Below are 17447 nucleotides of genomic sequence, written 5' to 3' on the forward strand. Positions count from 1 at the left end.
GGAATGGAGCACAGAATTAAAATGACAGGCGACCGGAAGCTCAGGGTCACGCTTACTGACTGAAGGGAGATGTTCTGCAACATGGTCGCCCAATCTGCGTTTGGTCTCCCCAATATAGAGGAGGCTACATCGTGAGCAGCGAATACAGTATACTAAATTGCAAGTCGTACAAGTAAATCATTGTTTCACCTGGAAAGAGTGTTTGGGGCTCTGGACAGTGGGAAGGGAGGAGGTAAAAGGGGAGGTGTTGCATCTCCTGCACTTAGAAACATAGACATTTACAACACAGGAGGCCATTTCAGCCCATCGTGTCTGCGCCAGCCAACAAAGAGCCACACGGCCCTTGGTCAGCAGCCCTAAAGGTTACATATTAACCTATAAACAGTGACGGAAAGGCAAAGAGCACCCAGCCCAACCAGTCCGCCTCACACATCTGCGACACCCCTTATACTAAAACATTCTACACTCCTCCCCAACTGGAGCCATGTGATCTCCTGGGAGAGGCAAAAAACAGATAAAAACCCCAGGCCAATTTAGGGAGAAAAAATCCGGGAAAATTCCTCTCCAACCCATCCAGGCGATCGAGACTAGTCCAGGAGATCACCCTGGGCGTATTCTATTCCCTGCAGTACTTACCATTATATCTGCGCCGTCCAACAACAGGTCATCCAGTCTAATCCCAATTACCAGCTCCAGGTCCTTAACCCTGCAGGTTACTGCACTATAAGTGCCCATCCAACCATTTCTTTAAAGTGGTGAGGGTTTCTGCATCCACCACTCTTCCAGGCAGCGAGTTCCAGATCCCCACAGCCCTCTGCATAAATAAGCCCTCCCCTCAAATCCCCTCTAAACCTTCCACCAACCACCTTAAAACTATGCCCCCTCATAATAGATCCCTCCACCAATGGAAATAGACCCTTACTATCCACTATGTCCAGGCCCCTCAATATTTTGTACACCTCAATGGGGTCTCCTCTCAACCTCCTCTGTTCCAATAAGAACAAACCCAGCCTATCCAATTTGTCCTCATTACTAAGATTCTCCATTCCAGGCAGCATCCTAGTAAATCTCCTCTGCACCCTCTCTAGTGCAATCACGTCCTTCCTATAATACGGCGACCAGAACTGCACGCAGTAGTCCAGCTGTGGCCTAATCAAAGTATTATACAATTTAAGCATAACCTCCCTGCTCTTATATTCTATGACCCAGCCAATAAAGGCAAGCATTCCGTATGCCTTCTTAATCACCTTATCCACCTGGCCTGCTACTTTCAGGGATCTGCGGACAAGCACTCCAAGGTGCCTTTGTTCATCTACGCTATTAAGTGGCCTACTGCTTAATGTGTATCCCCTTTCCTTATTAGCCCTCCCAAAGTGCATCACCTCACACTTCTCTGAATTAAATTCCATTTGCCACTGCTCTGCCCACCTGACCAGTAGATTGATATCCTCCTACAGCCCATGACTTTCCTCTTCATTATCAACCACACAGCCAATTTTAGTATCGTCTGCAAATTTCTTGATCATACTCCCTATATTAAAACCTAAATCATTGATATAAAACCACAAGAAGCAAGGGACCCAGTACTGAGCCCTGCCGAAACCCCACTGGAAACATCCTTCCAGTCACAAAAACATCCATCAATCATTACCCTTTGCTTCCCACCTCCAAGCCAATTTTGGATCCAACTTGACATTTTGCCCTGTATCCCATGGGCTTTAACCTTCCTGACCAGTCTACCATGTGGGACCTTATCAAAAGCCTTGCTAAAGTCCATATATACTACATCGTACACACTACCCTCATCGACCCTCTTGGTTACCTCCTCAAAAAATTCAATCAGGTTAGTCAAACACGATCTTCCCTTAACAAATCCGTGCTGACTGTCCCTAATTAATCCTTGCCTTTACAAATGCAAATTTATCCTGTCTTTCAGGAATTTTTCCATAATTTTCCCACCACTGAAGTTAGGCTGACAGGCCTGTAATTACTCTGCCTATCCCTTTTTCCCTTCTTAAGCAAGGGTACTACATTAGCAGTCGTCCAATCTTCTGGCACCATGCCCAGATCTAAAGAGGACTGGAAAATTATGGTCAAGGCCTCTGCTATTCCCTCTTTTACTTCGCTCAACAGCCTGGGCCTGGGGACTTATCTACTTTCAAAGCTGCTAAACCCCTTAATACTTCCTCTCTCACTATATTTATTTCATCCAGAATATCACACTCCTCCTTGATAACAGTATCTGCATTACCCCTTTCCTTTGTGAAAACAGATGCAAAGAACCCTACCAACATCTTCCGTCTCCACACAAAGATTACCCTTATGGTCTCTAATAAGCCCTACCCTTTCCTTAGTTACCTTCTTACTCTTAATATATTTATGGAACATCTTGGGGTTTTCCTTAATTTTACTGGCCAAGAATTTCTCGTGCTCTCTCTTAGCATTCCTGATATCCTTCTTAATTTTGCCTCTTAACTTTCTATATTCCTCTAAAGATTCTAAAATATTTAGCTGTTGGTATATGACATAAGCGTCCCTTTTTTTCTTAATCCTCCCCTTTAAGTTCCTAGACATCCAGGGGGCTCGAGAATTATTTTTCCCAGCCTTTTTCTTTAAGGGCACATGTTTGGCCTGAGCCTTCCGGATCTCCTCCTTGAATGCCTCCCACTGTTCCGACACTGATTTACCCACAAATAGCTGTTTCCAGTCTATTATGGCCAAATTACTCCTTAACTTAACAAAATTAGCTTTTTCCCGTAACTTGCATGGGAAGGTGCCGCGGGAAGGGGAAGGGATGCTGGGGGTGATTGAGGAGTGGACCAGGGTGTCACGGAGACATCAGTCCCTTCGGAATGCTGAAAGGGAAGGGGAGGGGAGGGGAAGATGTGTTTGATGGTGGGAACACGCTGGAGGTGGCGGAAATAGTGAAGGATGATCCGTTGAACGTGGAGGTTGGTGGGGTGAATAATGAGGACAAGGAGAACCCTATCGTGGTTCGGGGAGGGAGAGAAAGGGGTGAGAGCGGAAGTGCGAGAAATAGAAGGGACATGGGACATGGTCAAGGGCCATGTCAACCATGGTAGAGGGGAATCCTCGGTCGAGGAAAAAGGAAGACATATCGGAAGCGCTAGTATGGTCGGTGGCATTGTCAGAACAGATGCAACAGAGATGGTGAAACTGGGAGAATGAAATGGAGTCCTTACAGGATGCAGGGTGGGAGGAAGTGTAGTCCAGGTAGTTGTGAGAGTTAGTGGGCTTGTAGTGAATGTTTGTCAGTAGCCTATCACCAGAAATTGAAAAAGAGAAGGGAAGGGAAGGGAAGAGTCAGAGATGGACCATGTGAAGGTGAGGGAAGGGTGGAAATTGGAAGCCAAGTAAATGAAATTTTCTAGTTCAGAGTAAGAGCAGTAAACGACACCGATACAGCCATAGTCATTCTGCCATCTCCATTTAAACCCTATCTAGACTTATCTTTTGTTTCTTAACTTGTTCTACCGACCATCTCCTTTTGCCTTGCACCATTATCAGTTTTGTCTCTTAATCTCTTCTGCCTTCCACCCTGTCACAGACCTTCCCTTTTGTTCTTTCCTCCCCTCCCACTTTCTCTGCCCCTATGCTTGCTTAAAAATCTGTTACATCTCTAACTTTTTCCAGTTCTGACGAAGGGTCAGCGATCTGAAACGTTAACTCGGATTCTCCCTCCACAAATGCTACTGGGGCTGTTGAGTATTTCCAGCATTTTCTGTTTTTATTATGAACAGGTTGGATCCCTTTTCCCTTGAAAAAAAGCTGAGGGATGACCTAATAGAGGTCATTAAAATTATGAAAGGTTTTGATACAATGGATACAGAGAGAATGTTTCCACTTGCGGGGAAGAGTATAACTAGAGGCCATCAGTATAAGGTAATCACCGAGAAATCCAATAGGGAATTCAGAAGAAACTTCATTACCCAAAGAGAGGTGAGAATGTGGAACTCTCTACAACAACAACAACTAGTATTTATTTAGAACCTTTAACATAGTAAATCATCCCAAGGCGCTTCACAGTGTTATAAGACAAAAAAAAATTGACACCGAGCCACATAAGAAGAAATTAAGGCAGATGACCAAAGGCTTGGTAAAAGAGGTAATATAGGTCGGCGAGCACAGAGATGATGGGTGATCGGGACTTGGTGCGAGTTAGGACACGGGCAGCCGACTTTTGGATCACCTCAAGTTTATGTAGGGTAGAATGGAGAAGGCTAACCAGCAGTGCGTTGTAGTAGTCAAGTTTAGAGGTAACAAAGTCATGGATGAGGGTTTCAGCAGCAGATGAGCTGAGCCAGGGGCGGGGGCGGAGGTGGAAATAGGCGGTTTTAGTTATGCCGCGGATATGTGGTTGGAAGCTCATTTCAGGGCCAAATATGACACCTAGGTTGCGAACTCTCTGGTTTAGCCTCAGATAGATGCTAGAGAGAGGTTGGGAGTCGGTGGCTAGGGAACGCAATTTGTGGCGGGAGACCAAAGTAATAGCTTTGGTCTTCCCAATATTTAATTGGAGAAAGTTTCTGCTCATCCAATACTGGATGTCGGACAAGCAATCTAGCAATTTAGAGACCATGGAGGGGTCGAGAGAAGTGGTGGTGAGGTAGAGCTGGGTGTCGTCAGTGTACATGTGGAAAGTGACTCCATGCTTTCGGATGATATCGCCAAGGGGCAGCATGTAGATGAGAAATAGGAGGGTGCCAAGGACAGATCCTTGGGGGACACCAGAGGTAACGATGCGGGAGTGGGAAGAGAAGCCATTGCAGGTGATTCTCTGGCTACGATTAGATAGATAAGAATGGAACCAGGCGAGTGCAGTCCCACCCAGCTGGACAATGGTGGAGAGGCGATGGAGGAGGATGGAGTGGTCAACCGTGTCAAAGGCTGCAGACAGGTCGAGGAGGGATAGTTTCCCTTTGTCACAGTCACAAAGGATGTCATTTATAACTCTGATGAGTACTGTGGCGGGGCGGAAACCCTGTTGAAGGGATTCAAACATGAGTTCCGGGAAAGATGGGTATGGATTTGGGAGGCGACAACACGTTCAAGGACTTTGGAGAGGAAAGGGAGGTTGGAGATGGGACGGTAGCTAGTAAGTACAGTGGGGTCAAGGGTTGGTTTTTTGAGCAGAGGGGTGATGACGGCAGATTTGAGAGAGAGGGGCACAGTACCTGAGGAGAAAGAACCGTTACCAATGTCGGCTAACATGGGAGCCAGTAAAAGAAGTTGGGCTGTCAGCAGTTTGGTGGGAATAGGGTCAAGGGAGCAGGAAATGGGTCTCTTTGGGAGGATGAGTGTGGAGAGGTCAAGAGGAGAGATCAGAGAGAAACTAGAGAAAGGTGCGAGTTTAGGGCTAGGACAGGGGGGAACCACAGAGGAAGTTTGACCCTGTGGGCTAGGGGAAGGAAGGGAAGTGGCAGAGGCAGCTGATCGGATGGTCTCAATCTTTGAGACAAAGAAATCTATGAGCTCCTCGCACTTGTTATTGGAGGTGAGTGTGTTGGAGACTGGGGAGAGGGGTTTAAGAAGACAGTTAGCAGTAGAGAATAGTAGCCGGAAGTTATCTTTACATTTCAGAATGATCCTAGAATAGTGAGCAGTTTTTGAAGACAAGAGTAGGACCCAATAATGCTTTATGTGGTCCAGCCAGATCTGACGGTGAATGGCGAAACCAGTTGTCCGCCATATTCGTTCAAGTCTGCGCCCCTTGGACTAGAGGGAACGAAGATGGGGGCTGTACCAGGGGGAATGGTCAGGGTAAGAGAGAGTTATAGTTTCAATAGGGACTAGGGCATCAAAGGTGATGAGGGTGTGGTTGAGCAGGTAGGTGGCTGCAGAAATATCATGGTGAATGGAGGGCCAAAGGCTGGACAGTTTGGAGTTGATAAGAGAAATGTTATGCTCCTGAAAAACTAATTTTAATTTTGTGGAGTGTCAAATTTTTTCCATTATGATAAAAAATTACAATTTTTAAGAAACAAAAAAAAATTTAATTTTTTTTTTATAAGTTTGTTCATGATTCAGATTCTACCTTATTCCCATGTGAGAACCCCATTCTTTGTTTTGCTATCTGTAACATTTTTTTAAGTCGAAATAAAAGCATGTTCTCATTTCCTGCTTCCCTGTCTGTGAGTGTCCTGCAATTTGATTGGCTACTGGGACAGCTTGTTGATGTCATAGCAGATTGCGTTAGGGATTCCCCATTATAGCGCACTGAAATCATTTGCGCGTCAAAAAAGGCAAATTTCTTTGGGGCCTTTGCTTTGCTTCACCGTTGACCGCAAATTCCAGGCCATTATTTCTTAGCCAAATTTTCCTCTTCTGCTGATCTTTGCTGGACTGAAGAGGCACATTTAAACTGGTGCTATCAGCCAGTCAGCACCTCGTCCATGTGTCCTCTCTTCAGGTGAGTCTCGACAGGGAGTGCTGGCACAACTATTTGATTGTATGGGGAATCACAACCAAGCCTAACCTTGTACATGCACCCACAACACCAGTTTAAGTAAGGGCCAAGTAGCAGTGGCTCCATGCACAGGCCAGGGAGCAAATCTGGGACCTTCCTGGGCTATATTGTGCAGCACCACCCTCGGCAGTGTATTTATCAATTGATATTTTTACATATTCTGCCATTAATGATGAAACTATTGAGCTGAGGGCTGTCAGTGCTGGGAAAAGGGACACTTTTGACATCCAATATCAACATCAAGCAATCTTAGGTCGGATATAAATTAAACGGTACAATTTTAAAGGGGGTGCAGGAACAGATGGACCTGGAGGTTTACATGCACATATTTGAAGCTGGCAGTACAAGTTGATAAAGCTGTTTAAAAAAAAGCATACATAGATTTGCATAGAATATACATCACAGAAACAGGCCATTCCGCCCAACCAGTCCATGCCAGCTTTTATGCTCCACTCAAGCCTCCTCCCATCCTTCCTCATCTAAATCTATCAGCATAAGCCTCTATTCCCTTCTCCCTCATATGCTTCCCCTTAAATGTATCTATACTATTCACCTCAATTACTCCTTGTGGTAGCGAGTTCCAATTTTCACCACTTTCTGGGTAAAGAAGTTTCTTCTAATTCTCTATTTGATTTCTTAGCGACTATCTTATATTGGTGAGGCGTACAGGATCCTTGGTTTTATAAATAAAGGCAGAGAGTACAAAAGCAAGGAAGTTATGCTAAACCTTTATAAATCACTGGTTAGGTCTCAGCTTGAATATTGTGTCCATTTCTGGGCACTACATTTTAGAAAGGATGTCAAGGCTTTAGAGTAGGTGCAGAGGATATTAGAATGATACTAGGGATCAGTGACTTCAGTTATGTGGAGGGGCTAGAGAAGCTGGTGCATGTTCTCTTTAGAGTAGAGAAGCTTAAGTGAAGTTTTAATAGAGGTGTTCAAAAGTATGAAGGGTTTTAATAAGTAAATAAGAAACAGTTTCCAGCGGCAGGGGAATGGGTAACCAGAGGACACAGATGTAAGATAATTGGCAAAAGAACCAAAGGCAAGATGAGGATAAATTTATTTGATAGAGTGAGTTGTTGTGATCTGGAATGCACTGCCTGAAAGGGCGGCGGAAGCAGATTAAATTGCAACTTTCAAAAGGGAATTAGATAAATACATGAAAAGAAAGAATTTGCAGGGCTATGTCGAAAAAGCTGGCATAGGCACGATGGGCTGAATGGCCTCATCCTGTGCTGTATGATTCTACATAACATGGTTCGAAGGAGAATAATTTTCCTCTACTTTGTCACAACTGCCTTAGCTGAAACCTCAGGTAAGCATCCTCAACTGCACCAATGTGACTTTTCCATTTCCAATAGCAGGTACCCTTCTGGTCTCTGTGAAATTGCCAATTTAGCGAGTTAGCTGATCTCAGCCAAGGTGGTAGTGTGGTTGCCATAATTAACCTCAATACTCCCAGGAGAAAGCGGGGTGGGAGTGCTAGAATCAGCCAGGATTGCTGCTCCTAATTACAATCTAAGTGACCCTTGCATTTGTGTGGATGTCAGGTGAGGACAAAATCATGGTTATTTGAGATGCCCTCCACACTGGCATTTGGATGAAGACTGGAATATAGCCAGCACCCATGGAAGAGTCAATGCCTTCAGAAGATGAGGGGGCAAAATTTTAAAAATATTCATATTCAGATCACTGCTTCTCTCAGTTTGACGATACTCACCACCCACCAGTTGTACACATCGGGGTCCAATTTCATGTTAGCTTTCGTCCAAAGCGGCAGAATGTCCTGATCAAAATGCTCATCAAACCACGGCGACACGCTGGGATCACCCACGCAATGATCACAAGCACACGTCTTCTGACCCACAAGGTCCTTGCTCAGCTTCTGCACGCCCAAGTAGCTGGGCACCAGTTTGACCCGATGGGCATCCTCCACACCCTGGGTCTCCAGGTAGGCCATGTTGGTCACGCCCGTCAGCGTGTAGGTGAAAAACAGCGAAGTCAGAAAGGCAATGAGTAGTGCGAGGAAGAGGATGCATACCCGCAGCGAGCACTTCATTGTCGCACTGTTGCCCTTTAGGCTCGGGCCTCTCGTTGTGACAAGAAGTTCTCGCTGCTGATTCTGATGTACTGTGGAGTGACTTCAGCAGGGAGGGCAGAGGTCAAAAGAGGAATAGTGCCAAAAATCAACTGCCTGTTTATCGCCGACTAATTTAGTGGAGCCTTGCTGCTGGTTTTAATTGGAGATCCTCAGAGAATACTTCAGCTGTTCCATTAAACCCCGGCATGTAGCAGTTAAAGATGTCCAACCGAGACTGCTTGCTGGATGGCAATTTCTCTTTCAGTCAGACATTCAGCCTCTGCTTTTACTTACTTCTCTCTTCTCCCCTTTGTAAGCGTAGCTGCAGGTTCTGCTAAATCTCCTTCTTGACTCAGATTTAGTGACAGTTAAAAATGCTCCATCATCCTTTGGAACAAGCTCGACAGAATCAGACTCGGCCAGCTCACTCGCTAGTTCCTTAGTCCTCTGAGAAATGAAGTGAGCAGTTTGATTTCTCCGTGATAGAGTATTCGATTAATTCGGTAAAACTGCTGTTTGATTTACTCTCGCACCATGAGGCACCAACCAGCTCTCCCAAAAAGTCTTTCCTCGTCTTAACCGCAGCCCAGATCGCTGCTTCAGAAATTTCATAGCATCTCTTGCGCGTATCTTATTTTCGTGGAGAGGTATGTCTGTGAGAGAGCTGTTGCCAAGGTGACTATTGATAGGTGCTAAAAAAAGAGGTAAATCAAAGCGTGCCGATGAGAGCTCTATCTGCTCTTACTACCTCACAAGTCCTCTGTATGTTCGTAGCTGCCATTCAGTTTGCTTAATCCACTGTCAGGCGAGAGATTACATCAACGCTAAACAAGATTTTTTCCCTTCCACAAGCAGCAGAACTAATTAGACGGGTGTGCTCTGCTTTCTAAACCCGCGCCAGCCTTTTTTCTGGATGTTGCCGTTTGGCCAGTTACTCGGGACTTTCTCAGGCAGACAGTGTGCTTCACTCCACTTGAAAAGCCTGGAACAACAAAAGAAAAAAAAAAGAGTTTAGTCGACATATTCTGTAAACAAATCAAAACAAAACTGCCCTGCTCTTTTTTTCCTGTGTGGTTTAAAACATTCAAAGTTCTGGATTAGGAAACAAACCTCTGCACTGTACATAAACACATCAGTTAACCAAAATCACTAGGCACCATTACCCCGCCTTCCTTTGAAGTCACTGTGACTAAAATAAAGTTCTGTCTTCAATTTACCCCCCTCTTCTCCTGACTGTTCGGATAAAGTTCCATGGGTATTGCAGTCCTGTGCCCATTCTACATGAGACACCCTGGGCAGTGGCTGGCACCAGGCTATTCGACTGTGGAAGCCATAAAAGGAAAACTCCATCATAAGAACATAAGAAATAGGTGCAGGAGTAGGCCATTCTGCCCCTCGAGCCTGCTCTGACACTTAATAACATTACGGCTGATCTTCTACCTAAACTCCACTTGATTCCCTTAATATCCAAAAATCTATCGATCTCTGCCCTGAATATACTTAACGACTGAGTATCTACAGCCCTCTGGGATAGAGAGCCTCATCCGACACTCTTAAACAGATACTTTCCAGCAGGGTTCATCAGACAGAAATCGGATGACTTTTCGGCTCTCTTGCCCAGTGGTGCTGAAACCAACTGGCTACCATAGTTGAGAACAGCTGACAGCATAGGAAAGGGGTTGAATCTGAGACCTTCTGATCTGTATGGCTCAGTGCAACAACAAATCATGCATTAACATAATATGCCCAGCATCCCACTAAAACAGGGGGCAGGACTGGGGCGCTGGGGCCCATTCGGGTACACTTGCAAGGGAATGAGTGGCATAGTGTGTTAGAGCACAATCTTCCACAAGCTGGCTGCAAACGTAATGCACATAGAGGGGATGATTGTATTTCCTCCCTCATTTGAATGCTTTAAAGTCTATCTTTTGATCTGGTTCACAAGTCCACAGCAAGAAGCAATGGAACTCTTTCAACATCCAGTTATGGATTTGTAGCTGTCTGTATGGCCTTAGTGTCTTTGGTGCAAGAAAAGGCAAAACAATTAATCAGCCAGCACTCTCATTCCTGATCAGGATGTAGTGACTCCTGCAGGAAATTTTGCATGTGGCAATGTCACGTGCATCGTCTTGGCTCACATGTAAGCACAGTACTGGAGGACCGCCCATACCCATGGTTGCTGTGGGCAACGGAACTGAGCCCAACCCTGTTCTTAGCTAGCATCTAAACTAGTGCATTTTCCAGCAAGGAGCACTCAATGATGATTAGATGCCGAACCCTGTCTTTCTTTTCCCACTTCTAGTCCAGGGTCATGGAGATCAATAGCAGTGCCCCAACTGCAATCAGCAGATCAAACCTAGAACCTCCATGATCTGTATGGCACAGTACTGCACCAGCAGTATATTTACCCAGGGAAACATCTTTAATAGAAGCTCATAACCCTTCTATTGACACTTGTGTCGCATTATCAGGGAACAATTGTACAAGGCTTTGGTGAGACCACACCAGGAGTTTTTGTCTCCTTATCTGAGGAACAATACACTTGCCTTAGAGGCAGTGCAATGAAGGTTCACTAGATTGATCCTTGGGATGAGAGGGTTGTCCTATGAGGAGAGATTGAGTATATTGGGCCTATACTGTCTGGAATTCAGAAGAATGAGAGATGATCTCATTGAAACATATAGAATTCTGAGGGGGATTGACAGGGTAGATGCTGAGAAGTTGTTTCCCCTGGCTGGGGAGTCTAGAATAGGGGGCATAGTCTCAGGGTAAGGGGTCAGCCATTTAAGACAGAGATGAGGAGGAATTTCTTCACTCAGAGGGTTGTGAATTTTTGGAATTCTCTGCCCCAGAGGGCTGTGGATGCTCAGTCATTGAGTATATTCAAGGCTGAGATAGATAGATTTTTGGGCTCTGGAGAATCAAGGGATATGGAGATCGGGCAGTGAGGTCGAAGATCAGCCATAGTCTTATTGAATGGTGGAGCAGGCTCAAAGGGCCCTTTGGCTTACTCCTGTTCCTAATTCTTATGTTCTTATGAAAGAATGTCCTTTTGATGAGCCATGACTTGTCAGGGTTGTCATATTGGAGTAGATTGTACAAGTCCTGGGAGAATAGCATATTGTTACTTGAAATAATATTTACTCGGGGGGTGGGGGGGGGTCACTGCTTCAAGGGAACCCCGTGTCTGATGGAATAATTATCTCTTCATCCAATCACTTCTATTACAGGCAGTACAAAGATGGAGTGTACACTTCCAGCAAGGTAATTTATTATAAAGAGTACTTGAATTTATTATGGAGAGGCAATGTCAACATGCCTGCAGTTTGAACTCCCACCCAGACACACTTCCATTTCCATGGCAACTGTTCTTTGATTCCAGCACTCAATTAATTAAAAATATAATAAAAACAGAAAAATATGCTTCAGGTGGACTTATGGCTAAGGCACATAGAAACATAGAAACATAGAAAATAGGTGCAGGAGTAGGCCATTCGGCCCTTCTAGCCTGCACCGCCATTCAATGAGTTCATGGCTGAACATTCAACTTCAGTACCCCATTCCTGCTTTCTCGCCATACCCCTTGATCCCCCTAGCAGTAAGGACCTCATCTAACTCCTTTTTGAATATATTTAGTGAATTGGCCTCAACAACTTTCTGTGGTAGAGAATTCCACAGGTTCACCACTCTCTGAGTGAAGAAGTTCCTCCGCATCTCGGTCCTAAATGGCTTACCCCTTATCCTTAGACTGTGACCCCTGGTTCTGGACTTCCCCAACATTGGGAACATTCTTCCTGCATCTAACCTGTCTAACCCCGTCAGAATTTTATATGTTTCTATGAGGTCCCCTCTCATTCTTCTGAACTCCAGTGAATACAAGCCCAGTTGATCCAGTCTTTCTTGATAGGTCAGTCCCGCCATCCCGGGAATCAGTCTGGTGAACCTTCGCTGCACTCCCTCAATAGCAAGAATGTCCTTCCTCAGGTTAGGAGACCAAAACTGTACACAATACTCCAGGTGTGGCCTCACCAATGCCCTGTACAACTGTAGCAACACCTCCCTGCCCCTGTACTCAAATCCCCTTGCTATGAAGGCCAACATGCCATTTGCTTTCTTAACCGCCTGCTGCACCTGCATGCCAACCTTCAATGACTGATGTACCATGACACCCAGGTCTCTTTGCACCTCCCCTTTTCCTAATCTGTCACCATTCAGATAATAGTCTGTCTCTCTGTTTTTACCACCAAAGTGGATAACCTCACATTTATCCACATTATACTTCATCTGCCATGCATTTGCCCACTCACCTAACCTATCCAAGTCGCTCTGCAGCCTCACAGCATCCTCCTCGCAGCTCACACTGCCACCCAACTTAGTGTCATCCGCAAATTTGGAGATACTACATTTAATCCCCTCATCTAAATCATTAATGTACAGTGTAAACAGCTGGGGCCCCAGCACAGAACCTTGCGGTACCCCACTAGTCACTGCCTGCCATTCTGAAAAGTACCCATTTACTCCTACTCTTTGCTTCCTGTCTGACAACCAGTTCTCAATCCATGTCAGTACACTACCCCCAATCCCATGTGCTCTAACTTTGCACATCAATCTCTTGTGTGGGACCTTGTCGAACGCCTTCTGAAAGTCCAAATATACCACATCAACTGGTTCTCCCTTATCCACTCTACTGGAAACATCCTCAAAAAATTCCAGAAGATTTGTCAAGCATGATTTCCCTTTCACAAATCCATGCTGACTTGGACCTATCATGTCACCTCTTTCCAAATGCACTGCTATGACATCCTTAATAATTGATTCCATCATTTTACCCACTACCGATGTCAGGCTGACCGGTCTATAATTCCCTGTTTTCTCTCTCCCTCCTTTTTTAAAAAGTGGGGTTACATTGGCTACCCTCCACTCCATAGGAACTGATCCAGAGTCAATGGAATGTTGGAAAATGACTGTCAACGCATCCACTATTTCCAAGGCCACCTCCTTAAGTACTCTGGGATGCAGTCCATCAGGCCCTGGGGATTTATCGGTCTTCAATCCCATCAATTTCCCCAACACAATTTCCCGGCTAATAAGGATTTCCCTCAGTTCCTCCTCCTTACTAGACCCCCCGACCCCTTTTATAACCGGAAGGTTGTTCGTGTCCTCCTTCGTGAATACCGAACCAAAGTACTTGTTCAATTGGTCCGCCATTTCTTTGTTCCCCGTTATGACTTCCCCTGATTCTGACTGCAGGGGACCTACATTTGTCTTTACTAACCTTTTTCTCTTTACATATCTATAGAAACTTTTGCAATCCGTCTTAATGTTCCCTGCAAGCTTCTTCTCATACTCCATTTTCCCTGCCCTAATCAAACCCTTTGTCCTCCTCTGCTGAGTTCTAAATTTCTCCCAGTCCCCAGGTTCGCTGCTATTTCTGGCCAATTTGTATGCCACTTCCTTGGCTTTAATACTATCCCTGATTTCCCTTGATAGCCACGGTTGAGCCACCTTCCCTTTTTTATTTCTATGCCAGACAGGAATGTACAATTGTTGTAGTTCATCCATGCGGTCTCTAAATGTCTGCCATTGCCCATCCACAGTCAACCCCTTAAGTATCATTCGCCAATCCATCTCAGCCAATTCACGCCTCATACCTTCAAAGTTAGCCTTCTTTAAGTTCTGGACCATGGTCTCTGAATTAACTGTTTCATTCTCCATCCTAATGCAGAATTCCACCATATTATGGTCACTCTTCCCCAAGGGGCCTCGCACAACGAGATTGCTAATTAATCCTTTCTCATTACATAACACCCAGTCTAAGATGGCCTCCCCCCTAGTTGGTTCCTCGACATATTGGTCTAAAAAACCATCCCTTATGCACTCCAGAAAATCCTCCTCCACCGTATTGCTTCCAGTTTGGTTAGCCCAATCTATGTGCATATTAAAGTCACCCATTATAACTGCTGCACCTTTATTGCACGCACCCCTAATTTCCAAATTGGAGTTGAGCAGAAGTTGCAGAATGTATTAATAAAATTCAAAGTATTATTTAAATGATGATTGCTTGGGAAGTGTTGATGTACAAAGGGACCTGGGTATCCTTGTACACCAGTCATTGAAAGCAAATATGCAGGTGCAGCAAGCAGTTAGGACGGCAAATGGTATGTTGGGCTTCATTGCAAGAGGATTTGAGTACAGGAGCAAGGATGTCTTACTACAGTTATACAGGACCTTGGTGAGACCACACCTGGAGTAGTGTGCGGAATTTTGGTCTCCTTACCTAAGAAAGGATATACTTGCCATAGAGGGAGTGCAGCATAGGTTCACCAGACTGATTCCTGTGATGGCAGGACCGTCATATGAGGGAAGATTGGGTTGACTAGGCCTGTATTCACTCGAGTTTAGAAGAATGAGAGAGGATATCATTGAAACGTATAAAATTCTGTCGGGGTTGGATAGACTGGATGCGGGGAGGATGTTTCCCTGGGCTGGGAAGTCTAGAACAAGGGGTCACAAGTCTCAGGATACGGGGTAGGAAATTTAGGACCGAAATGAGGAGAAATGTTTTCATTCAGAGGGTGGTGAACCTGTGGAATTCTCTACCACAAAAGGCTGTGGAAGCCAAGTCACTGAATATATTTAAGAAGGAGATATAGATTTCTAGACACAAAAGACATCAAGGGGTATGGGGAAAAAGCGGGAATAGTGTGTTGAGATAGAGGATCAGCCATGATCATATTGAATGGCGGTGCAGACTCGAAGGGCCGAATGGCCTACTACTGCTCCTATTTTCTATGTTTGTGTTTCTATATTCATTCCAGGTGAGAGAATGAACGCACCCAGCATGACCAATAAGAAAAATATCTATGCCTCAAAACCACAGGAAATACAGTAATGTCTTGAAATTCAGATGGTCAAGAAGAAAGTTGAATTCATTATCCAAATGCTCAATTCTCTCTTTACCGAACCACTCTGACTTGTGCTTCTCTCTTCAAATCTCCATACAATTTCCTAGTCTTCAGATGATCCTGACCGGTCTTGTTCTTTCCATCATTCCTTCCAATACCACTTTCAACATCCAATCCGCTCTCAGCACATGCCCAATCCCATTCCGGTGCTTTTTTCTAATAACCTCAGTTAAACTATGTTCTTCTTGTATTATTGCCAAAACTTCCCAGTCACTTTTCTTATTCGTGGTTCACCAAACTCTCAGCTCTCTAGAAGCCTGACCTACTCTTTCCTCAACCTCCATCATTCAACACTACACTCTATAACAAAAGTCTTCACTAATCTTTTCTTTAGCTCTCTATTCAGTTGTCTAGTCAATATCTGCTTCCTTCTGTTAAATGCAACTTTTACCATTGTAATCCTAGTTCTCACCTCATTGACACATCTGCCATCTTCCGTCAATATACTAGCCAAATATTTCAGTAGCCCCAACTGTTCCTTGTTTATTATAATTCTCACTGTTTCACCAGCCCTTCTAGAAACCTTGGTCTTACCCACTTTGATCTTCATTCCCTAATCCATTACTTCAGTATTGAGGCTATCTACCAACAACTGTACTTGCTACCAAGGCTTTCTCATCAACAAATTTGAAAGCTTTCACTAGCTGACTTTGAACTTTCACTCCTGCCTCTACTTTATTAAGGGTTTTTCTTAACATTGCTTCTGCAGACGCGTTGAACAGCAAGGGGCAAGTAGCATCCTTGTCACACTCCTTTTCCAATCACTCCTGGCTCTGACTCTCCATTTGATACCCTGACACTTGCAGTTTGTTTCATATACAAAGCCTTAATCAGGCATCTGCCTCCCCAATCCACAGCAATATTCCACAATACCTCTATTAATTTGACCTAGTTCATTCTACTGAAGAGATTTTCAAAATCGACAAAGCAAATACACATTTGATTATGCTCTGTACTCCTCTCACACAGAACTCTTATTGTCTCTTGTTCCATATCTTCTGCGAAAGTCAAATACATCTTTGCTTAGATCTGCTTTTGCTCCTAACCTTCTTGTAAGTAATCTGAGTATAATCTTTGAGGCATGTGGAATCAACTGATGGTACAAAACTCGTCACATTTGCTAGCATTTAGCGTTCTTTTTCCCCCAGACGTATTATGATTCATCTTTTCATGAAAACCTCTGGCTATTCCCCTTTCAAATAAATGGCTGTGAGTTTGTTTGTTTCCTCCTCTCCCAAGTTTTTAATTAATTCTGTTGGCACCTCACTGTATATATGGGATTAAAAACCAGGTTCCTTCACTGAAAACTGTCCAGCAAAATAGACATAGACATTGGACCCAGAAACCCATGATCCAAGTGCACCACTGTAATTATGGTGGAGCAGAGGTTGCACCCTACAGTGACCCAAGTGCCTGACTGTGTCAGAGTTCCTGGGGTCAGGCCATTTGCAGGCACCCACTTGGCCCTGCCACCAGAGGGGGCAGCATAAAGCAGTGCCGATAGCTGCTTATGGTGTGACTGGAAAATGTAGAAAACATGTGAAATTGGCCCCTTTATAAGTTCATTTCACAGGGCCAGAGGTTCAATCTCAAAGTGTTCTCGGCCATGAACCCCCACTGATGGACCCGCTTGCACCATTTCAATATCCTTTATGCCTATATCTCATCAATGTACAATACAGCACAGAACATTAGCGTCTTCGACCAGGCCAACATCCCCAGCATTGAAGCACCGACCACACTTGATCAGCTCCGCTGGGCAGGCCACATTGTTCGCATGCCAGACACGAGACTCCCAAAGCAAGCGCTCTACTCGGAACTCCTTCACGGCAAACGAGCCAAAGGTGGGCAGAGGAAACGTTACAAGGACACCCTCAAAGCCTCACTGAAAAAGTGCAACATCCCCACCGAC

At 44.8% G+C, this 17447-nt stretch overlaps 1 protein-coding gene across 4 annotated transcripts in view; it reads right to left on the reverse strand.

The window, feature by feature from the left end:
- The window catches only part of st3gal2 (ST3 beta-galactoside alpha-2,3-sialyltransferase 2), a 468108-nt gene that overhangs the window by 177051 nt on the left and 273610 nt on the right, over nucleotides 1-17447 (reverse strand). For all 4 annotated transcript variants that reach the window (XM_070897754.1, XM_070897757.1, XM_070897756.1 and 1 more), the window contains one exon: nucleotides 8211-9552. In XM_070897754.1, coding sequence (XP_070753855.1) covers nucleotides 8211-8549 — 339 coding nt within the window. In that variant the 5' untranslated portion in view covers nucleotides 8550-9552. The remainder of the gene's footprint in view (nucleotides 1-8210; nucleotides 9553-17447) is intronic.

The sequence above is a fragment of the Pristiophorus japonicus genome, chromosome 13 (assembly GCF_044704955.1).
Source record: "Pristiophorus japonicus isolate sPriJap1 chromosome 13, sPriJap1.hap1, whole genome shotgun sequence".
NCBI classification, from domain to species: Eukaryota; Metazoa; Chordata; class Chondrichthyes; family Pristiophoridae; genus Pristiophorus; species Pristiophorus japonicus.